A 23,847-nucleotide genomic window follows, 5' to 3' on the forward strand; every position below is an offset into this window, starting at 1 on the left:
ACCACGCCCACAGCCAATCAGAGTGTGTATGCAAATTAGAAACTCAAAGTTGGCAGCCACCCAGCTGCTCCAAGGCACTGAGTGGCCAGGTGGAACAGGATGCCTGCTATAAGAGGGGAAGGGGGGACGCGCGAAGGGATCTACAGGAGTGGAGTGTGCAGTGAGCGAAGTCAAAGTCTGCAGTCTCTAGCCAGAGCGAAGGCTAGGTCCCAGGTACTGGAGGAAAACAGGTGCTAGAAGCCAAGGGAAGGAAGGCCTATTGCATGAATCTATTCATGCAATGGGCCTCTAGTATACTAACAAATCATTGAATTTTACACTTTATTTTTTTTTCCTTGTTATTGAATACGTTGGGGTGACTGATTAATAAAATTATATAGGTTTCAGGTGTATAATTCTATAATACATCATCTGTAGAATTTTTCACTTTATTTATTTACTAAAGGCCTGATGCACGAAATTCGTGCACAGGGCAAGGGGGAGGGGGTGTTCCTCAGTGCAGCCTGCACCCTCTCCAATCAGGGATCCCTCTCATAATCCAGGACTGCTAGCTTGCAACTGCTCACCTGCCTGCCTTCTTGATTGCCCCTAACCTCTTCTGCCTGCCAGTCTGATCACCCCTTAACCACTCCCATGCCAGTCTGATTGATGTCTAACTGCTCCCCTGCTAGCCTGTTTGCCCCCAACTTCCCTCCTCTGCCAGCCTGGTCACCCCTAACTGCCCTCCCCTGCAGATCACCTCCAACTGCCCTTTCTTGCAGGCCTGGTCCCTTTCAACTGCCCTCACTTGCAGGCCTCGTGCCTCCCAACTGCCCTCCCCTTCTGGCCATCTTTTGGTGGCCATATTGTGTCCACATGTGGGCACCCATCTTTGACCACATGGGGGTAGTTATTGTGTGTTGGAGTGATGGTCAATCTGCATATTACTCCTTTATTAGATAGGGTTAGGTAAATTTAGATTTCAAAGGACCAGGCCATTCATATGCAAAAGCCTCTGTTTACAGCTTGGATGGGGCGGAGTCTCAAGGCAGAGCAAACAGCAATGGCTACCCATTTGCCCTGCCCTAAGAGGCCCCGGTTTCTCAGTGTCCTGCAGTAATTGCTGTAAGCACCTCTGAAAGAAAGCCGCCCTCGAGTTTTGCCCACTGCCGGACAGTCCAGTTTCTCCCTGTATGAGTCTGGGTGCCCAGAGTCTTGCCTGGAATTGGAGTTCAGAGCAATTGGGAGCTTTTGTCTCCCTCCTGCTTTAGACAGCCATGTACTCAGTTGCCATCCTTTTTTGCACACGTGCCTCCATACCGCTGCTGTTTTTTTCCGTAGCTCTTCTGAGTCTCAGTGTGCTTTTCTTTTCCCTTCTAGTTGTAGAATTTCCACTCAGCCAGTCTTCCTGTGGTTCTGGATGATGTCCATTTTGTCTTTTAGTTGTAGTTTTAAAGTGGTTGTGTGAGGCAGCAAGATCAGGTGTTTACCTATGCCACCATTTTGGTTTCTCCTATTCTGCCTTTTAAAGCTTAATTTGAAATCTTTCCTCTTCCTTAAATTTTCACTTTCAATATTTGAACCTTCCTCATATTTTACTTGGGGTATTGTATTAACCCCCTAATTGATCTCCCTGCTTTTCATCTCCTCCACAAATCAGCATCTAATGGTGAATAATATTACCTTTCTAAATCATAGGCCAAATCATATACTCTAATGCTTGAAAACCTTTGAACTAACCATCTCCCCCACCCATTATCTAATAATGAGTCAAATCTGAGCTTTTTTATGTGGCATACAAGACTTTAGTTACTTTTTGTGTCTCAGTATTCCCACACTTCAGCCCACCGTTTAGCCCTTATCCAGCCATCTAGTCTTAAATCATGTTTCATATATATTTGAATCATTCAGACTTTGTGGGTATCCTCTTAAATGCTCTTCCTACATCTAAAATCTAGTGACTTAACTCTCATGAAAATTTCATCAATAAAATGTTCAAATCTATGTCTCCATAATAATTTGCTCATCATACTCTATTACAATATTTTGTTTACATATTTGGGCCGTGAACTCCTTGAGGACATGGATCTTAATTTATCTTGTGTTGTTGTTGTTTTTGCCTACTTTAGTACCTACCACACAGTAGGTCTTCTTGTCTATATTTTGTCACAGTCTTTATTTCCCTGTTAATTTTAATACTTATTGACAGGGTGTTACTTCAAAACTTAATTCAATTGATTATGTCATAATGATTCAGAAGAGAGGCTCTAGAATCAGACTGCTCCATCTTTTTCCAGCTGTGGGGTGTTGGACAAAGTACTTAACCTCACTGAGCTTCTGTTTTTACATCTGAAAAATAAGGATAATAAGAATACATTATTGTGAGGATCAAAATGCATGTGAAGCACTTAATATAATGCCTGGCACAGTATGCTTGCCTAATATGCATGTTTTCTTAGCAATTATTATTTCTATTAATTTTTTTCATTCACAAGTGTGGTTTGAGCATTTCACTATTTGCCAGATATGGTGGAAGGTATCAGAACAAATAGCTGTGGTCCCTGTACTCGTGGAGTGATACCTTAGTTTGTACTAATTATTACAAAAGTTATTTTAACAATGGCTCCATGGCTGGGTTGCTCAGTTGTTTAATAGAGTGTCATCCTGATATGCCAAGGTTGTGGGTTCATTTCCCGGTCAAGGCACATATAAGAATCAACCAATGAATACATAAATAATTGGCAGGCACAACAAATTGATGTCTCTCTTGCAGATCAATTTTAAAAAAAATACACAAACTACACAATTGCTTTAAGTGGTGGGGAAGTTGTTATTCCAATTAAATTGTAGTTTTGCCCTGGCTGATTTGGCTCAGTGGATAGAACATCAGCCTGATCTAATGAGCATATTATGATGAAGGGTCTCAAGTTCAATTCCAGTCAAGAGAACATACTTCAGCTCTAGCCGGGTTGGGTCAGTGGATAGAGCATCGACTGTGGACTGAAGGGTCCCAAGTTTGATTCTGTTCAAGTGCACATGTCCAGATTGCAGGCTTGACCCCTAGTAGGGGGCATACAGAAGGCAGCCAATCAATGATTCTCATCATTGATGTTTCTATCCCTCTCTCACCCTATCTGAAATCAATAAAAAATATAGTTTTTAAAAAGCTCATACCTTGGTTGCAGGCTCAATTCCCAAACAGAAGGCAACCAAAGTGTTTCTCTCTGTCTCTCTCCCTCCCTTCCACTCTCTCTAAAAATCAATGGAAAAAATATCCTTGAGTAAGGATTAACATAAATTGTTGTTTCTTCATGCTTCCAAAAATTTGTACATATTTATTGAACTAACTCTATTGACTTATAGGAAATAGAGTAGTAGTACATTATGGTACAAAGTATGAGATAAGAACTCATCAAACTCTTACCTAAAGCAATAAAGATGTATCAGTGAATCCTAGAAAATTTGCTACTGACTTTGTTTTTTGATTGCTCAATAAGGGTGTACAGTTTATATGTTGTACTTTTTTCTTTTTAAAAGTAGTGTGGTTTTATTTTTTTATTATATTTTATTGATTTTTTACAGAGAGGAAAGGAGAGGGATAGAGAGTTAGAAACATCGATGAGAGAGAATCATCAATCAGCTGCCTCTTGCACGCCCCCTACTGGGGATGTGCCCGCAACCCAGGTACATGCCCTTGACCAAAATCGAACCTGGGACCTTTCAGTCTGCAGGCTAATGCTCTATCCACTGAGCCAAACCAGTTTCAGCAGTAGTGTGGTTTTAGTATCAAAAGATAAATAGGGAGCATTATCTCAATTCATTGAGGTTTTGCTTCCCAGCATATGTGGACAGTTTGGCTCAAATAAACTCAGAAAAGTTCCTTAAAAAAAAAAAAAAAAAAAAAAAGATAAATAGTATTATATTTTGGTATAACTTTATTATAAAGATATTTTAAAAAGAGAATTGCAAGAGGAATTATATCTGGTATAGCCTTTTGTTTTTAGGTGGTCGAAATGTTTTTGTAATTGCATTTATTTTATATATATATTGATTTCAGAAAGAAAGGGAAAGGGAGAGAGAAACATCAATGATGATAGTGAATCATTGATTGGCTGCCCCTTGAATGCCCCCTGCTAGGGATTAACCTGAAACCTTCATTGTCTGTGACCTTTTGGTTTATAGGTTGATGCCCAGTCACTGAACCACACTGGCCAGGCTAGAGACATTTCATTTAAATGTTACATGATAGGAAGGTAGAATCTTGTAGAATCTATAATAATAAAAGCATAATATGCTCATTAGATCAGACAGCCGAACGACCTTCCAGACATCTTTTCAGACAAACCTGAGATGGCAGGGGCCGAGGCAGAGGCAGTTGGGGCTATCAGACAGGCAGGCAAGCAGTTAGGGGCAATCAGACAGGCAGGCAGGTAAGTGGTTAGGAGCCAGCGGTTCTGGTTTGCAAGAGGGATGTTCAGTAGCAGTCAGACATCCCCCAAGGGGTCCCGGATTGTGAGAAGGTGCAGGCCGGGCTGAGGACCCTTCACCCCCCTCCTCCCTGTGCATGAATTTCATGCACTGGGCCTCTAGTTGATGATAAGTGGAAAATAAAGAATAAGTTGCTAATTGACCACCATTTTATCCTTTCATTCTTTTACAATTTATAATTTTATAAGCATTTAAAATACATTATAAACTGATGAACCAAAAGATAGATATAGAGACAGTAAAGCAATAAGCAGACTGTCAAATTACAGCGGGGAGGGTAGGGAGATCTGGGGGAGATAAGAGATCAACCGAAGGACTTGTATGCATGCATATAAGTACAACCAATGGACACAAAACTCTGGGGAGGGAGAGCACATATTGGGGTGGGGGCAATGGTAATATATGTACACAGATATTAATCTAATAAAAAATAAAATAAAATACATGTAAAGTGTTGAACAAATGTTTTACCCATTGTGAATTATTTTTTCCATTGCACCTATTTTTTTTTCAGTGAAGCACAAAGAATGAGAGAACAATATGATAACCCAGATGCCAAAGAGAAGTATGGAATTATTAACTAAAAATGTCTGGATTGTATTTATATTTTAAGTCAGTCAGTGGACAAACTTTTTTGACTGTTAATATATAGTTCTCATTTGTCTACCAAATCTTGCCCTTCTAACTATTTGTCTTTGACTTCCTCAAGCTTCTTCAAAGGTTGTCTCATATTCCATTTACTCTTGAACCCATGCAGACTGGCTCCTACCCCTTCTACTCATTAGTGATCGCATAATTTTTTATGTTAATTAGCATTTCTGAGCCCTTTTATAGCTCTTGTTTTGTCATCAGCCACTTCTACCTTAAAATTCTCTTCTCTTTTGGTTTCTGTGATAACCCTTTCTCATCATTTCCTCTACCTTTCAGGATATTACTCTGTTTCTTTCATGGACAATTTTATTTTTTGATTATACAGGCAGTCCTTGGGTTATGTCAAACTCGACATACGTTGTTTCGTGATTATGTAGCCATCTCCTATTTATTTTTTAAAAAGTTCCATCATTTTGACATACTGTACTTTAAAGTTGCATATACTATAACTAGAGGCCTGGTGCATAAAATTCGTGCATGGGTAGGGTTCCTAGGCCTGGCCAGTGATCAGAGCTAATTGGGGCCTTCCTTCACTCCCTGCCAGCTGCCAGCTGAAGCCTTCCTTTGTTCCATGCTGCCCCCAGTGGTCAGCGCATGTCATAGCCAGCAGTCGAACTCCCGAGGGGAAAATATGCATATTAGTCTTTTATTATATAAGATTCTGCTCTTAGGTTTCTTTTCTTCTCATTCTTTATCCTTTCAATTAGGAAATCTTCTATCTATGTTTGTAGTTCCAAGTACCTTCCATTAGCTGATGGTTCCTCAATGTATTTCTGGAGCTCAGTTTTTGCTCTCAGTACCAGCCTTGAAATTACAGTGTCTACTGAATTCAACTGGTTACCTTCAAACTCCATATTCTAACATCTCTTAACTTCTATACAACCTACTTTTTATATCCTCTTATTTTGGTGCAACATTTTATTTAGTTGTACCAATTTTTAGTAAAAAATCTACATCTTTAATATCTCTCAGATTTCTCTTATTTTTTCCCTCTCTCTATCTAATACTTAAGATTGAAACCCTTATTCAATCTCTTGGGAAATTTTAACTATCCCCAGAGTGACCTTTCTGCCTCCTGAAGTAGACTCTCTCTATAGTCTACCCTTCTTATTGCCATCATAGCAATGTTCTAAAATGCAATGTTTGAAGTATGTGTTTCTTATCTTAAAATCTTTTAGATGCTTCCCCAGCAGTAGTTTTCAAATATTCATCCATGGTCCATCAGCTTTTGGATCATTTAGAAAACTTGAAAAACTCATATCCTATATCTTCCCCTACAGATTCTGAGTTAGTATAGAGTTCAGGAATCTTTAAGACATTTCCCAAATTATTTTAATAAGCAGACAGGGTTGGAAAATATTGTCCTATTCATGTGGTTCAGATTCCTTATCATGGAGTCCAAGGCTGCTCGGGGTCTGACACCTACCTGCTTCTTGGTGCCATTCTTTTTGTTTTTCCTCCTGTTTTCACTGTGCTCCAGCCAGATGCTCTCTTCTGGCTCTGGAACCTGCCAGTCTTGATTCTCTTTTAAAACCTTTGTTTGCTTTTGTTGAATCAGAACCAGGACCCTAGATTTCTACTTGTTCCACCTCTGCTTCCCTCTGTACCCTAAGCAGCACGTCCTTGGATTTTACCTGTGGAATTCAGGTTGAAAACCACTGAGCTAATTCAAATCAGTGAGGTCAAAAAAGGGACTCACTGCAGCCAGGCCCAGAGCAGCAGCAGCCATGCCGGGAGCGGCAGTGGCCAGACCCGGAGCAGCTGGTTGTGGAGCGGACCAGAGCAACAGAGGCCAGGCCCGGAGCAGCCAGGCCCGGAACAGCTCGCTCCTCGCCTGCCCACGCCCCAGGGCTGCCTCTCAGACATGGCTGGAAACTTTTGGGGGAACTTGAGGGTCTGCTGAATCAAGGTGATGAAGGCTTAGATCTGGATGTGCTGAGTTAGTATAGCGCTGGGGGGTTGATCTGTGAGTGCCTTGTGTGGGGTCTGGATGAGGTTGGTTGATCTATTTTGAAATGTCTTTTGTGTGAAGTGTATCCTTGGGCATGTGGAGGTATTATTGATTTGAGAAAATGCTAAGTAACTGATTTACTATCTGAAAAATCTAAAGTTCTGAAAGTTTAAGGTCTCTTGCCAAAAAGAGGTTTTAAAGCTAAAACCTTAATTTTAATGGAGAAAGGGGAGGGCAAGCCCTTCCCACCTAGAACAGGTAATCCAATTCCAACCAGCAGCTATCTTTAAACAATGTGTTCATTTACATTTGAATGGCTACACCTTTTGATAGGCTAAGGGCAAGTTTACATGTAAACAAGTTTGCTTCTCAATTCCCAGGGCAGAAAAAACAAGGTTTAAAATTGTTAGATTTTAAAATTTATTCTTAGAAGTGTAAAAGTTTATTAATTAAAAAACAACAACAACAACAAAAAAAGGAGATTGAAAAACCTGATGAACAATATTAGCTGTTGATTGTAGTAGAGTCTGAGATAGGGGAGGGGAGTGGACTGATAGTTCTCAGGGGAAGGGGGAGTGGTGGATGCGGGAAGAGACTGAACATAAATTGTGCACCTATGGATGAGGACAATGGGGGGAGGGGAGGGGGCGGAAGGTGGGGTGGGAACCTGGTGGAGGGGCGAAGAAATGAGGAACCTTTGTAATAATATGAACAATAAAGATTGATTTAAAAAAAAAAAGGGACTCACTGACAACTTACAATGGTGAATGACATACCATGTTTAAAATTCAGAATTTATATTCCTAATAAAGTTATTTATTTCTCTTCTTTACTTTCATATATATAATGTCTGGTCTGCTTGATCTGAAATGACTTCTTAATTCTTTCCTTCTTAAATAAATTATCATCCATTTGTTCCCTCATTCATTCTTTATTGATTTGTTCAATAAATATTTATTTGAATATATAGGAGCACTGTAGGATTTGGGGGGAGGTGTGTAGAACATTTGAATAATACAAATTCTTTATCCTTTAAGGTTTTTAACATAGGTCCTTTATATTCAATCATAAAATTCTATAAAAAATTATTAATTTTTAGAAGATAAACTATAATATAACCTTTCCATTGTTTTTTTCTTTTTTCTTTTTCCCTCCAGGGAAAGACCATGTTTGTAGATTTATTGGCTGTGGGAGGAACGACCGCTTCAATTATGTGGCCATGCAATTGCAGGTAGGTTGTCTTGAAAATATATCTTAAAATCTTTCAGTTCTGATCAAAGTACCTAATTATAGTGGGAAATAATAATAATAATAACAAAATTCTTGGTATCATATCAGAATGTTTTATATTATTCAGATGGAAATTTGTTTAAACGCACTTGATACAGGTATTTCCAAAGATGGAAGGGTTGTCTCAGTTATTTTAGTTGATTCTTATCTTCACTGATTGTTATCATTGCAGTTTTCAGTCCTTACATGGATTGCTGGATGTAATGTGAGTCTTGCCCAGTCCCTATCCCTACCCTTTCTACCCTTTGTTACCTTAAGGATCTAGTTTTCCAGTTACGTGCTCAAGTACCAACCTGACCTGCTTAAAAATTAAAGCACTTGTTGAAATAGAAGAGAAATACTAGTCCTCTTTCTCTTTTCATCTTTTAATATTGCTTTCTCTGTTCCTGTCCTTCAAATGAGAAGTGAGTTGGATTGGGGCAGCAGAGAGAAATTCAGAAGGGGGATATTGGAGTAATGACTGCAGCAGGAAGAAGAGGGACCCATCCCCTTCTCTCTGACACTACCTCTGTCCCGAAAACACAGACCTCTGAACTGTAGCCACCCTCAAAGGGTTAAAGCTTGGTTCCACATTGCTGCCTAAGTTAGAGATAGCAAGGTTTTCTTTTATCTGTGACAAAATCTGTTTTGGGCATTTGGTTCTTTTCTTTCAACTTAACTGCATAGAGGTGATTTCAGAGACATAGGTTCTGGCCTTAAGTGTTTCCTCTTCTCCTCAGAAGGCTTTTCTTGTTTCCATTAGCTATCCTTTAGCATTTGAGTTAGATGTAAAGATATTACTCTTTCTGTAGACTTAAAGTTTTTAAGTCATATGTTTCACTATCTCTTGAGCCAGCACAAGTTTATAAATTCTTTAGTTAGTCTCTTCCCACCCACTCGACACCCTCACCTTCCCTCTCAGATTCAACAGTCTCTTCCTTACTTCTATATCTCTGGATCTATTTTGTTCATCAGTTGATTTTGTTCATTAGAGTCCACATATGAGTGAGATCGTGTGATACTTGTCTTTCTCTTATTGGCTTATTTCACTTAGCATCATACTCTCATGTCCCTTAGTGCTGTTGCAAAGGGTAAGAGCTCCTTCTTTGTTACTGCTGCATAGTATTGCATGGTGTAAGTGTACCACAGCTTATTTATCCATTCATTTACTGATGGGCACTTGGTCTGTTTCCAGAACTTAGATATTGTAATAACACTGCTATGAACATAGATGTGTATACATTCTTTCTGAACGGTGTTTCAGATTTCTTAGGATATATTCCTAGAAGGGGGGTCACTGGGTCAAAAATTCTTTAAAGAGTACTCCATCAGCTATTAAGTTATCTTGAGGAAGGACAACATTTCCTATAGGAAGGACGGGACTAATACTTGATTCTTTTATTTACCAGTATTCAGAATAGTTGGTTGGTTCCCTAATATTTTCCAAAGGGGACTAACTAGTCCTCTATTTTATTTTATTTTTTAAATATATTTTATTGATTTTTTACAGAGAGGAAGAGAGAGGGATAGAGAGAAACATCGATGAGAGAGATACATCGATCAGCTGCCTCTTGCACATCCCTACTGGGGGTATGCCCGCAACTGAGGTACATGCCCTTGACCGGAATCAAACCCAGGACCTTTCAGTCCGCAGGCCGACACTCTATCCACTGAGCCAAACCGGTTTCGGCTAGCCCTCTCTTTTAAAAAAATATAATTATGGCCCAGCCAGTGTGGCTTAGGAGCCAAGAGGTCAGTGTTTGATTCCCAGTAAGGGCACATGCCCGGGTTGTAGGCTCAATCCTCAGAAGGAGGCGTGTAGGGGGCAGCTGATTGATAATGTTTCTTACCAATGTTTCTATCTCTCTATCCCTCTCACTTCATATTTTTAAAATTTTTTAAAATATATATAATTATGAGTTCATAGATTTAACATGATCTGTGTCTTTCAATCATTGTTTTTCTTTTCAATGTTCAAATTGGCCCATCTTGCCAAAACCGGTTTGGCTCAATGGATAGAGCGTCAGCCTGCAGACTGAAAGGTCCCGGGTTCGATTCTGGTCAAGGGCATGTACCTTGGTTGCAGGCACATCCCCAGTGGGAGGTGTGCAGGAGGCAGCTGATCAATGTTTCTCTCTCATCATGTTTCTAACTACTGTGTTTCCCCGAAAATAAGACATCCTCCGAAAATAAGACCTAGCACATGGAAAGATAAGACATCCCCTGAAAATAAGACCTAGCGCAACTTTGGGAGAAAAAAATTAATATAAGACATTGTCTTATTTTCGGGGAAACAGAGTATCTATCCCTCTCCCCTTCTCTCTGTAAAAAATCAATAAAATATATTAAAAAACAAAAAACAAATTGGCCCATCTTTGGCTAACAAAACTTCCTTCAAGTTGTATCCTGATTCATTTTGACAGTACTAGACTGCAACATTCTTTGATAGCATCCTTACTTTCTGGTATAAAGTTGTGTACCTGGCTCTTTGTTTATAATTTATGCTTTAAGTGGATGGATTCAGTGTGTGTGTGTGTGTGTGTGTGTGTGTGTGTATGTATTTTTTTTTTTAATTTTTAATTATTTTTTTTTTAAGAGAAAATGTATCATGGTTTATGTTTATATTTCCAATTCAAGTTTTTGGTAGTAGAATTGCTACTGCCCTCTTTGATTTTATATTGTGAGGTTCAGGGGCATCAAAGTGCATCTCCTTACTCTTATGCAACTTTTTAAAATAGGTAGATGAAATTATAAGATTGGGATTTATATAAAAATAATGCATTGTATGTGTGTGGGGAAGGGAGAGGAGGGTATGTGTTGCTGGGGAGTAGTAGATAACAGATGAGGGTTAGTTATATTACTTTCTCTCCCTTTAAGTATATTTCAAGTTCTTAATAATGAATTATATTTGTATTTTTATTAGGACCATATTAAATTTATAGAATTAGTTAGGAATAAATGAATTTACTTTTTTATTCAATAATATTTATCCTATGGGGAGAGAAACATAATGAAGTAATAATAATAATAATAATATTTACTCCATATTACTGTGTAAAAAGGTTTTTATATGGCTGCATATTAGTCATTGAGATGATTACCATGATTTATTTAATCTTTCATTTAATGATGGATATATAGGTTGTTTTCAATTTGTCCTCATAACAAATAACCACTTGTATATACTCTGAAGTTCAGGTTTACATTTGTTCATATGGAAAATGATACAATAATTAATAAATAATAATATAAAATTTTTTTCACATACCGTATTTTTCGGACCATAAGACGCTCCGGACCATAAGACACACCAGTTTTTAGAGAAGGGAAATGAAGAAAAAAAGATTCTGAAACAAATAGTGTCCTAAAATATTTTATGTGCATTAAAACCCAACATCACAGTCATAAACACATGTAATCAACCCTGTAAAGTAAACAGCAGCATTTAGAACCATTTTAGAGCCGGGCAAGCACACAGAGACCACACAGAGCCGGGCAAGTAAAAAAACTTTTTTTTTAAAGTATATGTGTAGGCTATATTTGGACCATAAGACGCAGGGACTTTTCCCCCCCACTTCTGGGGGGGAAAAAGTGCATCTTATGGTTCGAAAAATACAGTACTCATAACTGTAAACCTTTTTATTCACCCTTCATAATTTACTGGCTCAAATCTGCATGTATAATATTTACCATGTTAATAACTCTTTCCTTATATGCCACACTTGTACTTATCTTTTTAGATTCTGTTATTTGATGCCTCAGGTGTACATTTAAAAGTATTTAAACCCAACCTACGTGGCTCAGTGGCTGAATGTCTGAGGTCACAGTCTGATTCCTGTCAGAGCACACGCCCCGGCTATGGGCTCAGTTCCCAGTAGATGTGCAGGAGGCAGCTGGCCAAGGATTGTCATCATTGATGTTTCTGTCACTCTCTCCCTCTCCCTTCCTCTCTGGAATCAATAAAAATATCCTTTAAAAAAAGTATAAATTTTTTTAAATAAAAGGAATTAAAATAATTACTGATATAAGTTTAATTTAATTGATTTCCTTTTTTAAAAGACATTTTTTATTGATTTTTTTATTAGAGAGAGAGGAAGGGAGAGGGATAGAGAGATGGGAATCGAACCATGACCTCCTGGTTCGTGGGTTGATGCTCAACCACTGAGCCATGCCCACTAGGCTAATTGATTTCCTTTCAAAAGCTTTTATGGTGGTGGAAATTGTTTATAAATGAAGTTTAGTATTGGATATATTTTTGGCAATGAAAATACTGATTTTTGAAGAAAAATTTATTGGAATGCTAATAAAGGTTATTAGGTACTCTCATGGGATTATAAAAGTTGTTCTACATTATCACTTATTTTACATTTTCTGAGGATATACAAAACAACAAATTCTCCTAACATTAAAAAAAAAAAAAAAAAAAAAGGTAACCACCAATTTGTGCTGTGGGAAAAATGCATTTTTAAAAAAGATATTAGTATGAAAGGTTCCTGACATTCTGGTAAATTTTAAGTTCTTAGTTTACTTGAGTACTATTTAATACTTTATTTCAAATAGGTACTTAAATAACTTCAGATTTTATTACTTTTTCAAAAGTGAACCAACTATCTTTAGTTGAGGTGATGGTATTAGTGGTATTAATCCAAACATATACTACAAAATTTGGAGAATAGGGAGGTTGGAATATTTAAATTTCCTTGAGATATAAGGGCCGGTTTCCATTCTATGGGAAGTAGAACTGCAGCATTGTAACCCATTCATCTCATCAGATTTGGTTGTTACTTAGGCTATAAGGAACCTTCTGGTGAAATAGTACTGTGAAGTGGAAAAAGAACACTTTGGAATCTGGCAGACTTAGATTTGAAAGACAACTTTACCTTAACAGTTTAACATTATTTAAACTCTCTGAGCCTCAGTTTCCACATCTGTGAAACAGAAATGGCAACTTCGATTCAGGGTGCTGTGAGAATTAAATGCAATCTTTAATGTAACATATCTGTCACAGGTTAGATACACTCATTGCTTTTATATACTGCTAGAAGTAATTGAGTATTTCATAGAATTTTTGTTCACAATAACAATAATTAGCATATATTCAATACCTACTGTTTGCCTGACAGTATTTTAAATACTTTTTTAATCCTCACAAAACATTGGCCCCATTTTATATGGAAACTGTGTCAGAAAAATTAATTGGCTTGTATGGAAATATATGTTAGGCAGTAATAAGGAATTAATTATATATATATTTACATATATATAATCTTTTAAAATAAACAAGACTATATTTTGTTATGATATCAGAAACAAAGGGAATTGTGAGTTAGAAACATACTATGTTAAAAAACTGGTTATTCTTACATTTGTCTGAAATGTTAATGTATTACCCTATCAGAATCTTTTCTCTTGAGTGAAAGAATCATGATTTGGGTAAAATTCTTGCTATTTCACTCAAAACATTTTTAATGATAAATGGATAATTCCCCATCTTTTCTTATACCATAATTTTCGTACCATATTTGAAAGTGTTTATTTGGTTTCCATAGGGTCGGAATCTGGCAGATCTACGCCGTAGCCAGTCCCGGGGCACCTTCACTATTAGCACCACTCTTCGGCTGGGTAAACAGATTCTGGAGTCTATTGAGAGCATCCATTCTGTGGGATTCTTGCACCGAGACATCAAACCGGTAGGGGACTGTTTCCAGCCAGAGCACAGAATGAGTTTACTCAGTACTCTTATCTTAAAAAGGGACACAATAACTTACAAGTGTAGTTTTCTATATTAAATGCAAGATAATATTTTAATTTCTGTAACAGAAATGTAATTGGAAGCAAAATATAACTTGCCTTTTCATTAAAAAAAAAAAAAAGGTAATTACACACTACAACTTATATTCAAGAGCTTTTTTCCTACAATGAAAATGTGTTCAAAAGCCGAGACCAGTTTGGCTCAATGGATAGAGCGTCGGCTTGGGGACTGAAGGGACCCGGGTTCGATTCTGGTCAAGGGCATGTACCTTGGTTGTGGGCATATCCCCAGTAGGGGGTGTGCAAGAGGCAGCTGATCAATGACTCTCTCTCATCGATGTTTCTAGCTTTCTATCTCTCTCCCTTCCTCTCTGTACAAAATCAATAAAATATATTTAAAAAAAAGAAAATGTGTTCAACAACCAAATTAAAAACGACTAATGTTTGGCTATTATTATTATTATGTATGTTAGCATTGCCATATTACTTAGCTTTATACCTAAATTGATAATTATTCTTTGGATTTATTTTCTCTAGAATTGGTTACAAATATTTACAAAAGATGTTTTTTGATATTGTCATGTTTTTTTGAACTATTTTTAATTTTTTTATTTGAGTTATGGCTGGAAAGAATTCAGGGCAAAGAATTATGATAGATCCTCCCTTCCCCCAACTGATGGACGGAGTATGACGTAAACTGTACATGCAGCCTGGACATTCCTGAGCACCTAACCAGGCACCATATATGGACTGTACATTGAACCACCAGTCAACACCTGCTAAATATCCTAAGCCCCTAAGTCCCTAAGTGCCTTATCATGTGTTTTATATGAAATCACTACTCAGTGAGTGCCAAGTACCCTAAGCCCCATCCCTTCCCTTTCCTCCCCTCAAAAGGCGCCTTCACCCCTGCACATGTGCTCTCTCCCTTTGGAAGGCAGCCTGGCAGGGGTCCTTCTCCTCTAATAAAGCCTGTAGTCCTGGTTTTCAGCCCCTCTGAAAGTTAAACTATATGAGAGTTTATTTAAAAAGTTAAATATATGAGAGTTAAACTATATGAGAGTTTATTTAAAGTTAAACTTTCAAGTTAAACTATATGAGAGTTTATTTAAAAAGACACAGAGATAAAATGAGTGATAGAAGAAATGGGCTCAGGAACCAAGTTACAGAGCGAAAAGAAGGAGTTTAGGAGAGAGGAAGGTGAAGGTAACATGCGTGGGGGGGGGGGGGGAGAAGATGGGGAAGGGGAAGGCACAGGCATGCTCCTGAGAGGGCGAACACCTGAACTACTTTTAAGTAATAAATTATACTTATAAGAAACTATTTAGCCCTAACCAGGTTGACTCGGTGGCTAGACCGTTGGCCTGCCAGACTGATAGGTCCTGGGTTTGATTCCAGTTGAGGGCACATTGCCCAGGTTGCAGACTTGATCTCTAGTAAGGGTCGTGCAGGAGGCAGCTGGTCAATGATTCTCTCTCATCATTGATGTTTCTATCTCTCTCTCCCTCTCCCTTTCTCACTGATCAATAAAAATATATATAAAAAAAGAAACCATCAATTTTGAAATACTACCTTTTTCTTCTGAGTATTACAATGGCAATATATAGTACTTTTTTCCTATTGTTTTTCTTAGATCTATCATTTCCATAACTGAAATTTTTTTTTCCTTCTCATTTATTTGTTTATCTTTACTTTTTAAGATATATTTTAATTGATTTCAGAGAGGAAGGGAGAGGGAGAGAGAAATAGAAACATCAATGATGAGAGAGAATCATTGATTGGCTGCCTCCTAATCATCCCCAATCAGGGATCTAACTGCAACCCAGGCATATACCCTTGACCAGAATTGAACCCGGGACACTTTAGTTCACAAGGCCGATGTTCTTTTTTTTAATTTTTTAAAATTAATTTTCCACAGAGAGGAAGGGAGAGGGATAGAGAGCTAGAAACATCCATGAGAGAGAAACATCGACCAGCTGCCTCTTGCACACCCCCTACTGGGGATGTGCCCGCAACCAATGTATTATACATGCCCTTGACCGGAATCGAACCTGGGACCTTTCAGTCCCCAGACCGACGCTCTATCCACTGAGCCAAACCGGTTTTGGCACAAGGCCGATGTTCTATCCACTGAGCCAAACCAGCTAGGGGCTTCTCATTTTTTATTTTATTTTTTTATTGCTCATAAGGAGAATGACCCATTTTGGAAATACCGTGTTTACTAGAAATTTTTCATTTTTGGTGCAGTTGAAAATTACACCATCTGTTGCTACTTGATTTCTAAAATTAGTTTACATGAAAATGGCAACTAAAAGTAACATGATTGAATCAGACTTAATGAAATGTAGATTTCTTTGATTCTTATTTCTATGCCTAACTAAATGTCATTATTTGAGAACTGGTGATGAAGAGCTTCCATTTTTATCAGAAAGTTCCCTAAGAAGAACAATGTTTTAAAATAAAAGCTAACAATTCTGTGACAATTTGACTTTTGCTTTTATAAATTATCTTGTTTACATATCCATCTTTGCAAGTTTGTAGTCATTTAACGTTACATTTATTTTTACTCATATAAAGTATATTTTCCTTAAGTCTGTTTTGAAATGTTTCCTTAAATTGCATCTTAATTTTTACATTAGCAAAATTCAGCTTTAGGATATTCATTTACATTTCTGAGCTATGTGTTTGATTTTACCCACGTCTAGTTTTTCCATTTAAAAAAACCAAATGGGTTTTCATTTAGGCAATGGCTTAGAGGAAGTTAGAGTTCTGATTTCAGTTAAGTCACTGTTGTGTTATATACAATTTTATACAGTTGCTTAAATCTTTGTTGCTCAAAGTTCACCTGATCATAGACATAATAGAACCCACAAGGAAATTTACAGTAGACATAATTGACTAGAATAGTGTATTTGATACATGTGTGCTGTATAGAATTTAAGCAGAAGAATTAAAATATAGAAAGGATAATATATAAGGACTAATTATAAGAATATGTATATTTTCCTTCTTTATTTTTCTAGTCGAACTTCGCCATGGGTCGCTTTCCTAGTACATGTAGGAAGTGTTTCATGCTTGATTTTGGCTTGGCTCGACAGTTTACTAATTCCTGTGGTGACGTCAGACCAGTAAGATTTTTCATGTTATTAAAAATTTGAGACTTAACCTATTACTTATTATATCACTCTATTTAAAGAAATGCTAATTATGTATCAGAATGGATGTGATTCAAGAAGTAGCATACATATTTATGATTAAATCATAGAAATGAGTTAATTATTCCACTATTGAAAGTTGTAGATTTTTAAAAAATACATTAGACACAGATTTAGAGTTGTCTTGTATTAAGAACACAAATTAGCCCTTTAGGATCAGTGGTCTTTTTTTGCAATCCAAAGCTCTTTCTACCTACTACAGTTATTCTATTTCACAAAAGGTAAGATTTTCTTCTATTTTAAGGCCAAGTAGTATTCCGGACTTCGCAACCTCAGAGGTAAGGTGGAGGAAAGTGGGAGGGAAGAAATCAAAGAACTTGTATGCATATATGCATAACCTATGGACACAGATAATAATTTGGTGAAGGCTGGGTCAGGTGGTGAGGGCAGGCTAAAAGGGATCAATGGTGGGGAAAGGGGACATACGGTATGTAATATTTTCAAAAATAAAGATTTAATTTTAAGAAATTATGAGAGAGAATCATCGGTTGGCTGCCTTCTACATACCCCCCATTGAGGATTGAACCCAATACCCGGGCATGTGCCCTGACCAGGAATCGAACAGTGACCTCCTGGTTCATAAGTTGATGCTCAATCACTGAACCATGCCACTTGGGCTGCTTCCAAATCTTGGCTATTGTAAATAACGCTGCAGTGAACATAAGGGTTCATACATTCTTTCGAATTAGTGTTTTGTGTTTCTTTGGATATATTCCCAGAAGTGGAATTACTGGGTCATGAGGCAATTCCATTTTTAATTTTTTGAGGAAACTTCATACTGTTTTCCACAGTGTCTGCACCAGTCTGCATTCCACCAGCAGTGCATGAGGGTTCCATTTTCTCTATGTCCTTGCTTGTTGATGTTTAATTTATTGATGATAGCCATTCTGACTGGTATAAAGTGGTATCTCATGTGATTTTAATTTGAGATCAGAGTTTGATACTTGTTCTGACCTTAGGTGTGCTTCTGTCATCTGTCTGATTCTTCTTGTTCTCCCCTGGAAAGCCTATAGTCCAGGCTGTTTTGTCATTAGATCCACCAATCTTACCCAGTTTCCTTTGCTACAACCTCCACTATTTTTGAAAGGTGTCTTGGGTTTAAACTTAACTGTTGCATATGAAACCATTTCCTTTAGGAAGAGATTAAGAGTTACCTCTTTTTCATGGACATAGACAACAGTGTAGTGATTGTGGTGGGAAGGAGTGGGTAGATTTGAAAGAGGGCATAAATGGTGATGGGAAAAATAAATACAATAAAGAAGAATTATCTCTTTTCGCCTTTTGCCCCTAGGCAAAATCTCTTAAAATCTCTGGATTTGAGGGTAAGGATTGTGGCTAGTTGTTCTCTAAGTGGCTGATTCACTTTAGGAGCTGAGTCCTTTGGTTCAATTGGAGGTAGCAGTCTGAAGTCCCTCAGCAAGGAATCACTGCCTCGTGAGCCAAGAGAAGGGCAGTTGGGGTCCCATTATTCTCTGCACACCGCATTCAAGGTAGAGCCTCTGTTCCGGAAGGGAAGGCTACCACAGTTGCCCGGGATTTAGCCTGCTCAGCAACAGACAGCTGGGAGAATATGAGAAATACTGAAGTCCTGCCTCTGTATGGGAAGTGGGGAAGGAGGGAACCCTGTGTTCTTCGGTGCAGCATTCTGGAGTAGAGTCACCTTTTTGGTTCAGCATCATAGACTTTTCGCCTTTCTTATTGAAGAATTTCATAGGTTTTCCTAGACAGATATTTCTTCATTTGTTATTTGCCCTAAGGACTATTTCCAGAGGTTTTAGTAGTTGTTTGTTTTTTAAACATTTTTATTGATTTTAGAGAGGAAGAGAGAGAGAAAGAGAAACATCAGTGAGGAGAGAGAATCATTGATCAGCTGCCTCCTGCATGCCCTCCTCCTGGGGATTGAGCCCACAACCCTGGCATGTGCCCTGGACCAGAATCGAAGCTGGGACCCTTCAGGCCGATGCTCTATCCACTGAGCCAAACTGGCCAGGGCTTTAGTTGTGCTTTAAAACAATTTTCACTAGTTTTACTGGGCAGTGGAGCTCCTCATGTTGTCATACTGGTGTCGTTCTTATACTTGCATCTTCCTTTTACTTTAGTTTTGCTTTAACTTGCTACAGATTGTGTCTCTCATTCCGAGTAAATTGGTTGCACAGAAATTGAAATACTGGTTTTGAATGAATTAACTATATAATAATAGTTGTATACAGAAATGTAAATTATATTTAAAATAAGGGCATATGAGCCCTAACTGGTTTGGCTCAGTGGATAGAGCGTCGGCCTGTGGACTGAAGGGTCCCAGGTTCGATTCTGGTCAAGGGCATGCATCTTGGTTGCAGGCACATCCCCAATAGGGACTGTGCAGGAGGCAGCTGATTGATGTTTCTCTCTCATTGATGTTTCTGTTTCTCTCTCATTGATGTTTCTGACTCTGTATCTCTTTCCCTTCCTCTCTGTAAAAAAGCAAATATATATATATATATATATATATATATATATATAGCCTAGAAATTATGAATCTTTTTTATTCTAGTGAAGGTCTTACATATTAATAGTGAAATGTGAGGTGTGGGGAGTGGATCTTCCCCTTGCAGGTTCTTGCCTCGGGATGTTTGAAGAATAAAATTCACTAAAAGGACTTGTTCGTAAAAGGGTGGAAATTTATTGGAAGCAAATACAGACTCCAACGTAGGGCGGGGCTCCCAAGGGGGATAACCCACTCATCTCCTTTTTTCTGTGGTTCTTCAGTGCTGTGGTTCTTTGTCTCTTCATGCTCCCTTCTAATTGGACCCCTCCCCATTTTATGACCCTGTGCTTTTCTAATTGGTCTCCTTTGCAGAATATCAGCTTCAAAGTTTAAAACCCACTGTGGTGCTTCCTCTTTTTCTCCCCCCCTATCTTGCAACATTCCTCTATCTCCTATGAACATGTTTCCCTCTTTCCAGCATCTGTGGTCATTTCTCTATCCTCTGTGAAAGTATGTATCCTTTTCCCCATACTTGGTGACTTTTCTTTATCCTCTGTGAATGTCTTCCTTCCTCTCCCCTTATCCTGCCACACTTTTCATTCTTTGTGACTGTATGCCTTCTGGCAGCTCCAAGCCCTCATGTATTCCTCCCCTAGGGGCCCTCTTTATTCCTAAACTACGTAAACCTGCCATTTTGTCCCTAGAATTCCTTTCAGTAGGTAGGAAGGTAGTGTTACTGTTCCAAAGTCCGTGTGCACTATGCTTCAAAAGGCCATGGCTCAAAACATCTTAGTTTAGAGTAAGGAAAGGTTTATTGATCAAGAAGGTTCCTACTGAGAAGATGGGAGACCTAGTGGTTTTTCAGATTCATCTTAAGAAAGAGTTCAAGCTTCTTTTATGTCAAGGGAAGGAAATATGAGAGGGGTATATGAGGTGATTGACCACTGTAGACGTTTGGGTGCCAGCAGTAGTCTGAGGAAGATCAATGCTACTTGATATGAGTCTGATCACAAGGTTCTTAAAAATCTTTGATAAACAATACATACTTCCCTATCTCCTCAAGCCACAAGCAGAATTCCTCTAATGATTAGCATGTCTATATGCAAGTCTTAGCAGAAGCTATTATCCCAAAGGACATGGAGTAGAGAGACTGAGCATTTCATTATTACAGTAAATGATGAATTTAGTATTATTTAACTTATTAGATTTGAATGTTATTCTGGAATCTTCTTTCTATTTCAGGTATCTTTTAATTTTTAGAATATTATCAGGTTATTTTTATTCTCTCATTAACATATTTAGTGAGCACATATTATATGTGAGGCATGGATGTAGGTGCTGGGACTACAGCCATGAATAAGCAAACCAAAATAAGGCTCTTATAGATTTATATTTTAGTGAAGACAAATAATACACAAATAAATACATAATTTTAGGTAGTGATAAATGCAAAGAAGAAACACAAAGCATTGTACTGACATAGAGGGAGTGATGGGCAGTGAGGACAAAAGACTATTTTAGAGGTGTTAGTTAGAAAAGCCTCTTACGAGGAGATATTGAGTTCAGAGTTTGAAGTAAGAGTAAGCCATGTAAATATCTGCTAAGAAAGTATTCAGGAAAGAATCGGGACTTTTTTAAAACGCCACGGGATGCGGGACAAATTGTTAAAAATCTGGACTGTACCACTAAAAGCGGGACATCTGGTCGCCTTAGGCAAAGGGAACAGTGAGTGAGAGTAAAGGTACTGAGGCAGAGTCAATTTGGTGTATTCAAGAAAAAGTACCTAGGAACATATCCTAAGAAACTAGAAACACCAATCAAAAAGGATATATGCACCCCTATGTTCATAGCAGCACAATTTACAATAGCTAGGATTTGGAAACAGCCTAGGTGCCCAAAGCAGATGATTGGATCAAATGGTACATTTACACAATGAAATACTATGCTGCCATAAAAAATTCTTATCATTTGCAGCGACCTGGATGGAATTAGAGAACATTATGCTGAGTGAAATAAGGCAGTCAATGAAAGAAAATCACCACATGATCTCACTCATTTATGATGAGGAACATTATAAACTGATGAACAAGGGGTTAGATACAGAGACAGTAAAAGAAACAGAATGTCAAATTACAGCAGGGAGGGTAGGGAGATATGGGGGAGATAAGAGATCAACCGAGGGACTTAGATACAAGATATAAGCATAACCAATGGACAAAAAACTCTGGGGAAGGAGGGCATGTATGGGAGTGGGGATGGGGTGGGAATTGGTAAGGTATGTACACATATAATACCTTAATAAAAAAAAGGGGGGGGGGAGCCACTGTAGCTATAGCTTAGCATAGCATCATAAGGGATAAGCGGAGAAAGATGAGGTTTAAAAAGTTGGAAGGCTCCCCAAACTGTATGATTTTGCAGAGATAGATTTTATTCTAAGTGATGGAAGCCTTTGGAAGTTTTTTTTAGCAGGATTGTTGTATAATCTGTAACATGATCTGTCAATAAATTATACAGGGTGGAGCAAAAGTAGATTTATAATTGTTCATATGGAAAATAACACAATAATTATTATAACACAAGAATAAACTGTTTTACATACTCATAATTTAAGCCCACTTTGCTCCGCCCTATATAGTAGAGTTATATACAGAAGAATGTTATATCTAAAACATAATCACATGAGATTTTAAGTTCCTAGAAATTGTAGAAAGACTATCTTTGGTTTTATCAATGTTCTTGTATTAATTGGTAGCTAGGCAGGTAAAGAACTTAAGTTTTATGTAGTTTATTGGATTGAAATATATTTCTGGAATTCTAAAAAACAGTTTTTCAAATTTTAGAACATGTTTGTTTATTTTTTTAAAAATCACTCTGGCTGTAAAGAAGAAACTATTGAGAGCAAGAGCTGAGTAAGAAAGACAAGTTAGAAGACTAACACAAAGGTCCAGTGATCAATGATGGTGACTGGGTCCTAGGACATTAGGGTGGTACAATAAGGTAGTGAGAAATGATTGTATTTTGCATATATTTCAAAGATAGATTTAATAAGACTTCCTTCTGGATTTGATATTGGGATGTGAAGAAAAAGAGTCAAGAATGATTACTAGATTTTTGTCCTGATTGAATGGTCATGCTATTAACCATGATGAGGAAGGATGAAGAATAGATTCAATAAAGGAATAAAAACACAAGTTCTATTTTCTAGAAGTTAAGTTTGAGATGCCTCTTAGATTCAAGAAGGAAATAACAACAACAACAACAAAAAAAAAAACTGATACGATATATTAATTTGTAGCTCAAAAGGGAAATCAAGGCTGGGATAATTTAAATTTAAGAATCATTTGCTCCCAATGTTTAAAACTAAATGGTAATTTTAAAAAATGAAACTAGATTAGATCAGCTAAGGAGAGGATATTGCTAGGAAAGAAAAGAGGTTCTAAGTTTGAGCCTTAGGGGCACTTAGCAACTTGATGATGGAAAAAGAACTGTGAGCCAGCCAAGAAGAGTGAGAGGGAGGATCAGCCAGTGAGGTAGGAGAAAAATCAGCAGAGTGTGATATCTTGGGAGCTGAGTAAACAATGTGCTTCAACAAAAAAGGCGTAAATTACACACTTTGCAGCCCTTTTCCTGCCCTTGAACATGTCTTTGGTGGAAGAGCTGTGTAAGTAACAGTTTTTAAAAAAAAGAAAAAAAAAAAAGAAAAGAAAGAAAGTGTTTCAGGTATGTAGGGGTGGTTATCACCTGCACCAGGTGCTGCTGATAGGTCAAGTAAGGTGGGAAATGAGAACTGACCATCTGGATTACTCAATTGGAATAGGTTAAAGAGAGAGTTGGAGAGAAAAAGTGATGAAAGGGAGTGTAGGCAACTCTCTGGTGGAGTTTCTGTGCTCTAATTTTCACCAGAGTATATGTTTTTTATTTTATTTTATTTTATTTTATTTTATTTTATTTTATTAATATTTTATTTTATTTTATTTTATTGATTTGAGGAAGGGAGGAATGGTAGGAGGAAGAGAGAGAAGAGAGAGAAATATTGATGGGTTGCCTCTCATATGCAACCCCACAACTTGGGTATG

The 23,847-nt window shown here is 37.7% G+C and overlaps 1 protein-coding gene across 7 annotated transcripts in view; it reads left to right on the forward strand.

Moving 5' to 3' along the window:
- The window catches only part of TTBK2 (tau tubulin kinase 2), a 133,631-nt gene that overhangs the window by 53,171 nt on the left and 56,613 nt on the right, over positions 1 to 23,847 (forward strand). For 3 of the 7 annotated variants that reach the window (XM_036444631.2, XM_045583433.1, XM_036444657.2), the window contains 3 exons: positions 8,227 to 8,300; positions 13,888 to 14,028; positions 17,113 to 17,217. In XM_036444631.2, coding sequence (XP_036300524.1) covers positions 8,227 to 8,300; positions 13,888 to 14,028; positions 17,113 to 17,217 — 320 coding nt within the window. The remainder of the gene's footprint in view (positions 1 to 8,226; positions 8,301 to 13,887; positions 14,029 to 17,112; positions 17,218 to 23,847) is intronic. The other 4 variants (XM_036444648.2, XM_036444676.2, XM_036444641.2 and 1 more) reach the window with 3 other exon arrangements.

The sequence above is a fragment of the Pipistrellus kuhlii genome, unplaced genomic scaffold (genome assembly GCF_014108245.1).
Source record: "Pipistrellus kuhlii isolate mPipKuh1 unplaced genomic scaffold, mPipKuh1.p scaffold_m20_p_1, whole genome shotgun sequence".
Taxonomy (NCBI): Eukaryota; Metazoa; Chordata; class Mammalia; order Chiroptera; family Vespertilionidae; genus Pipistrellus; species Pipistrellus kuhlii.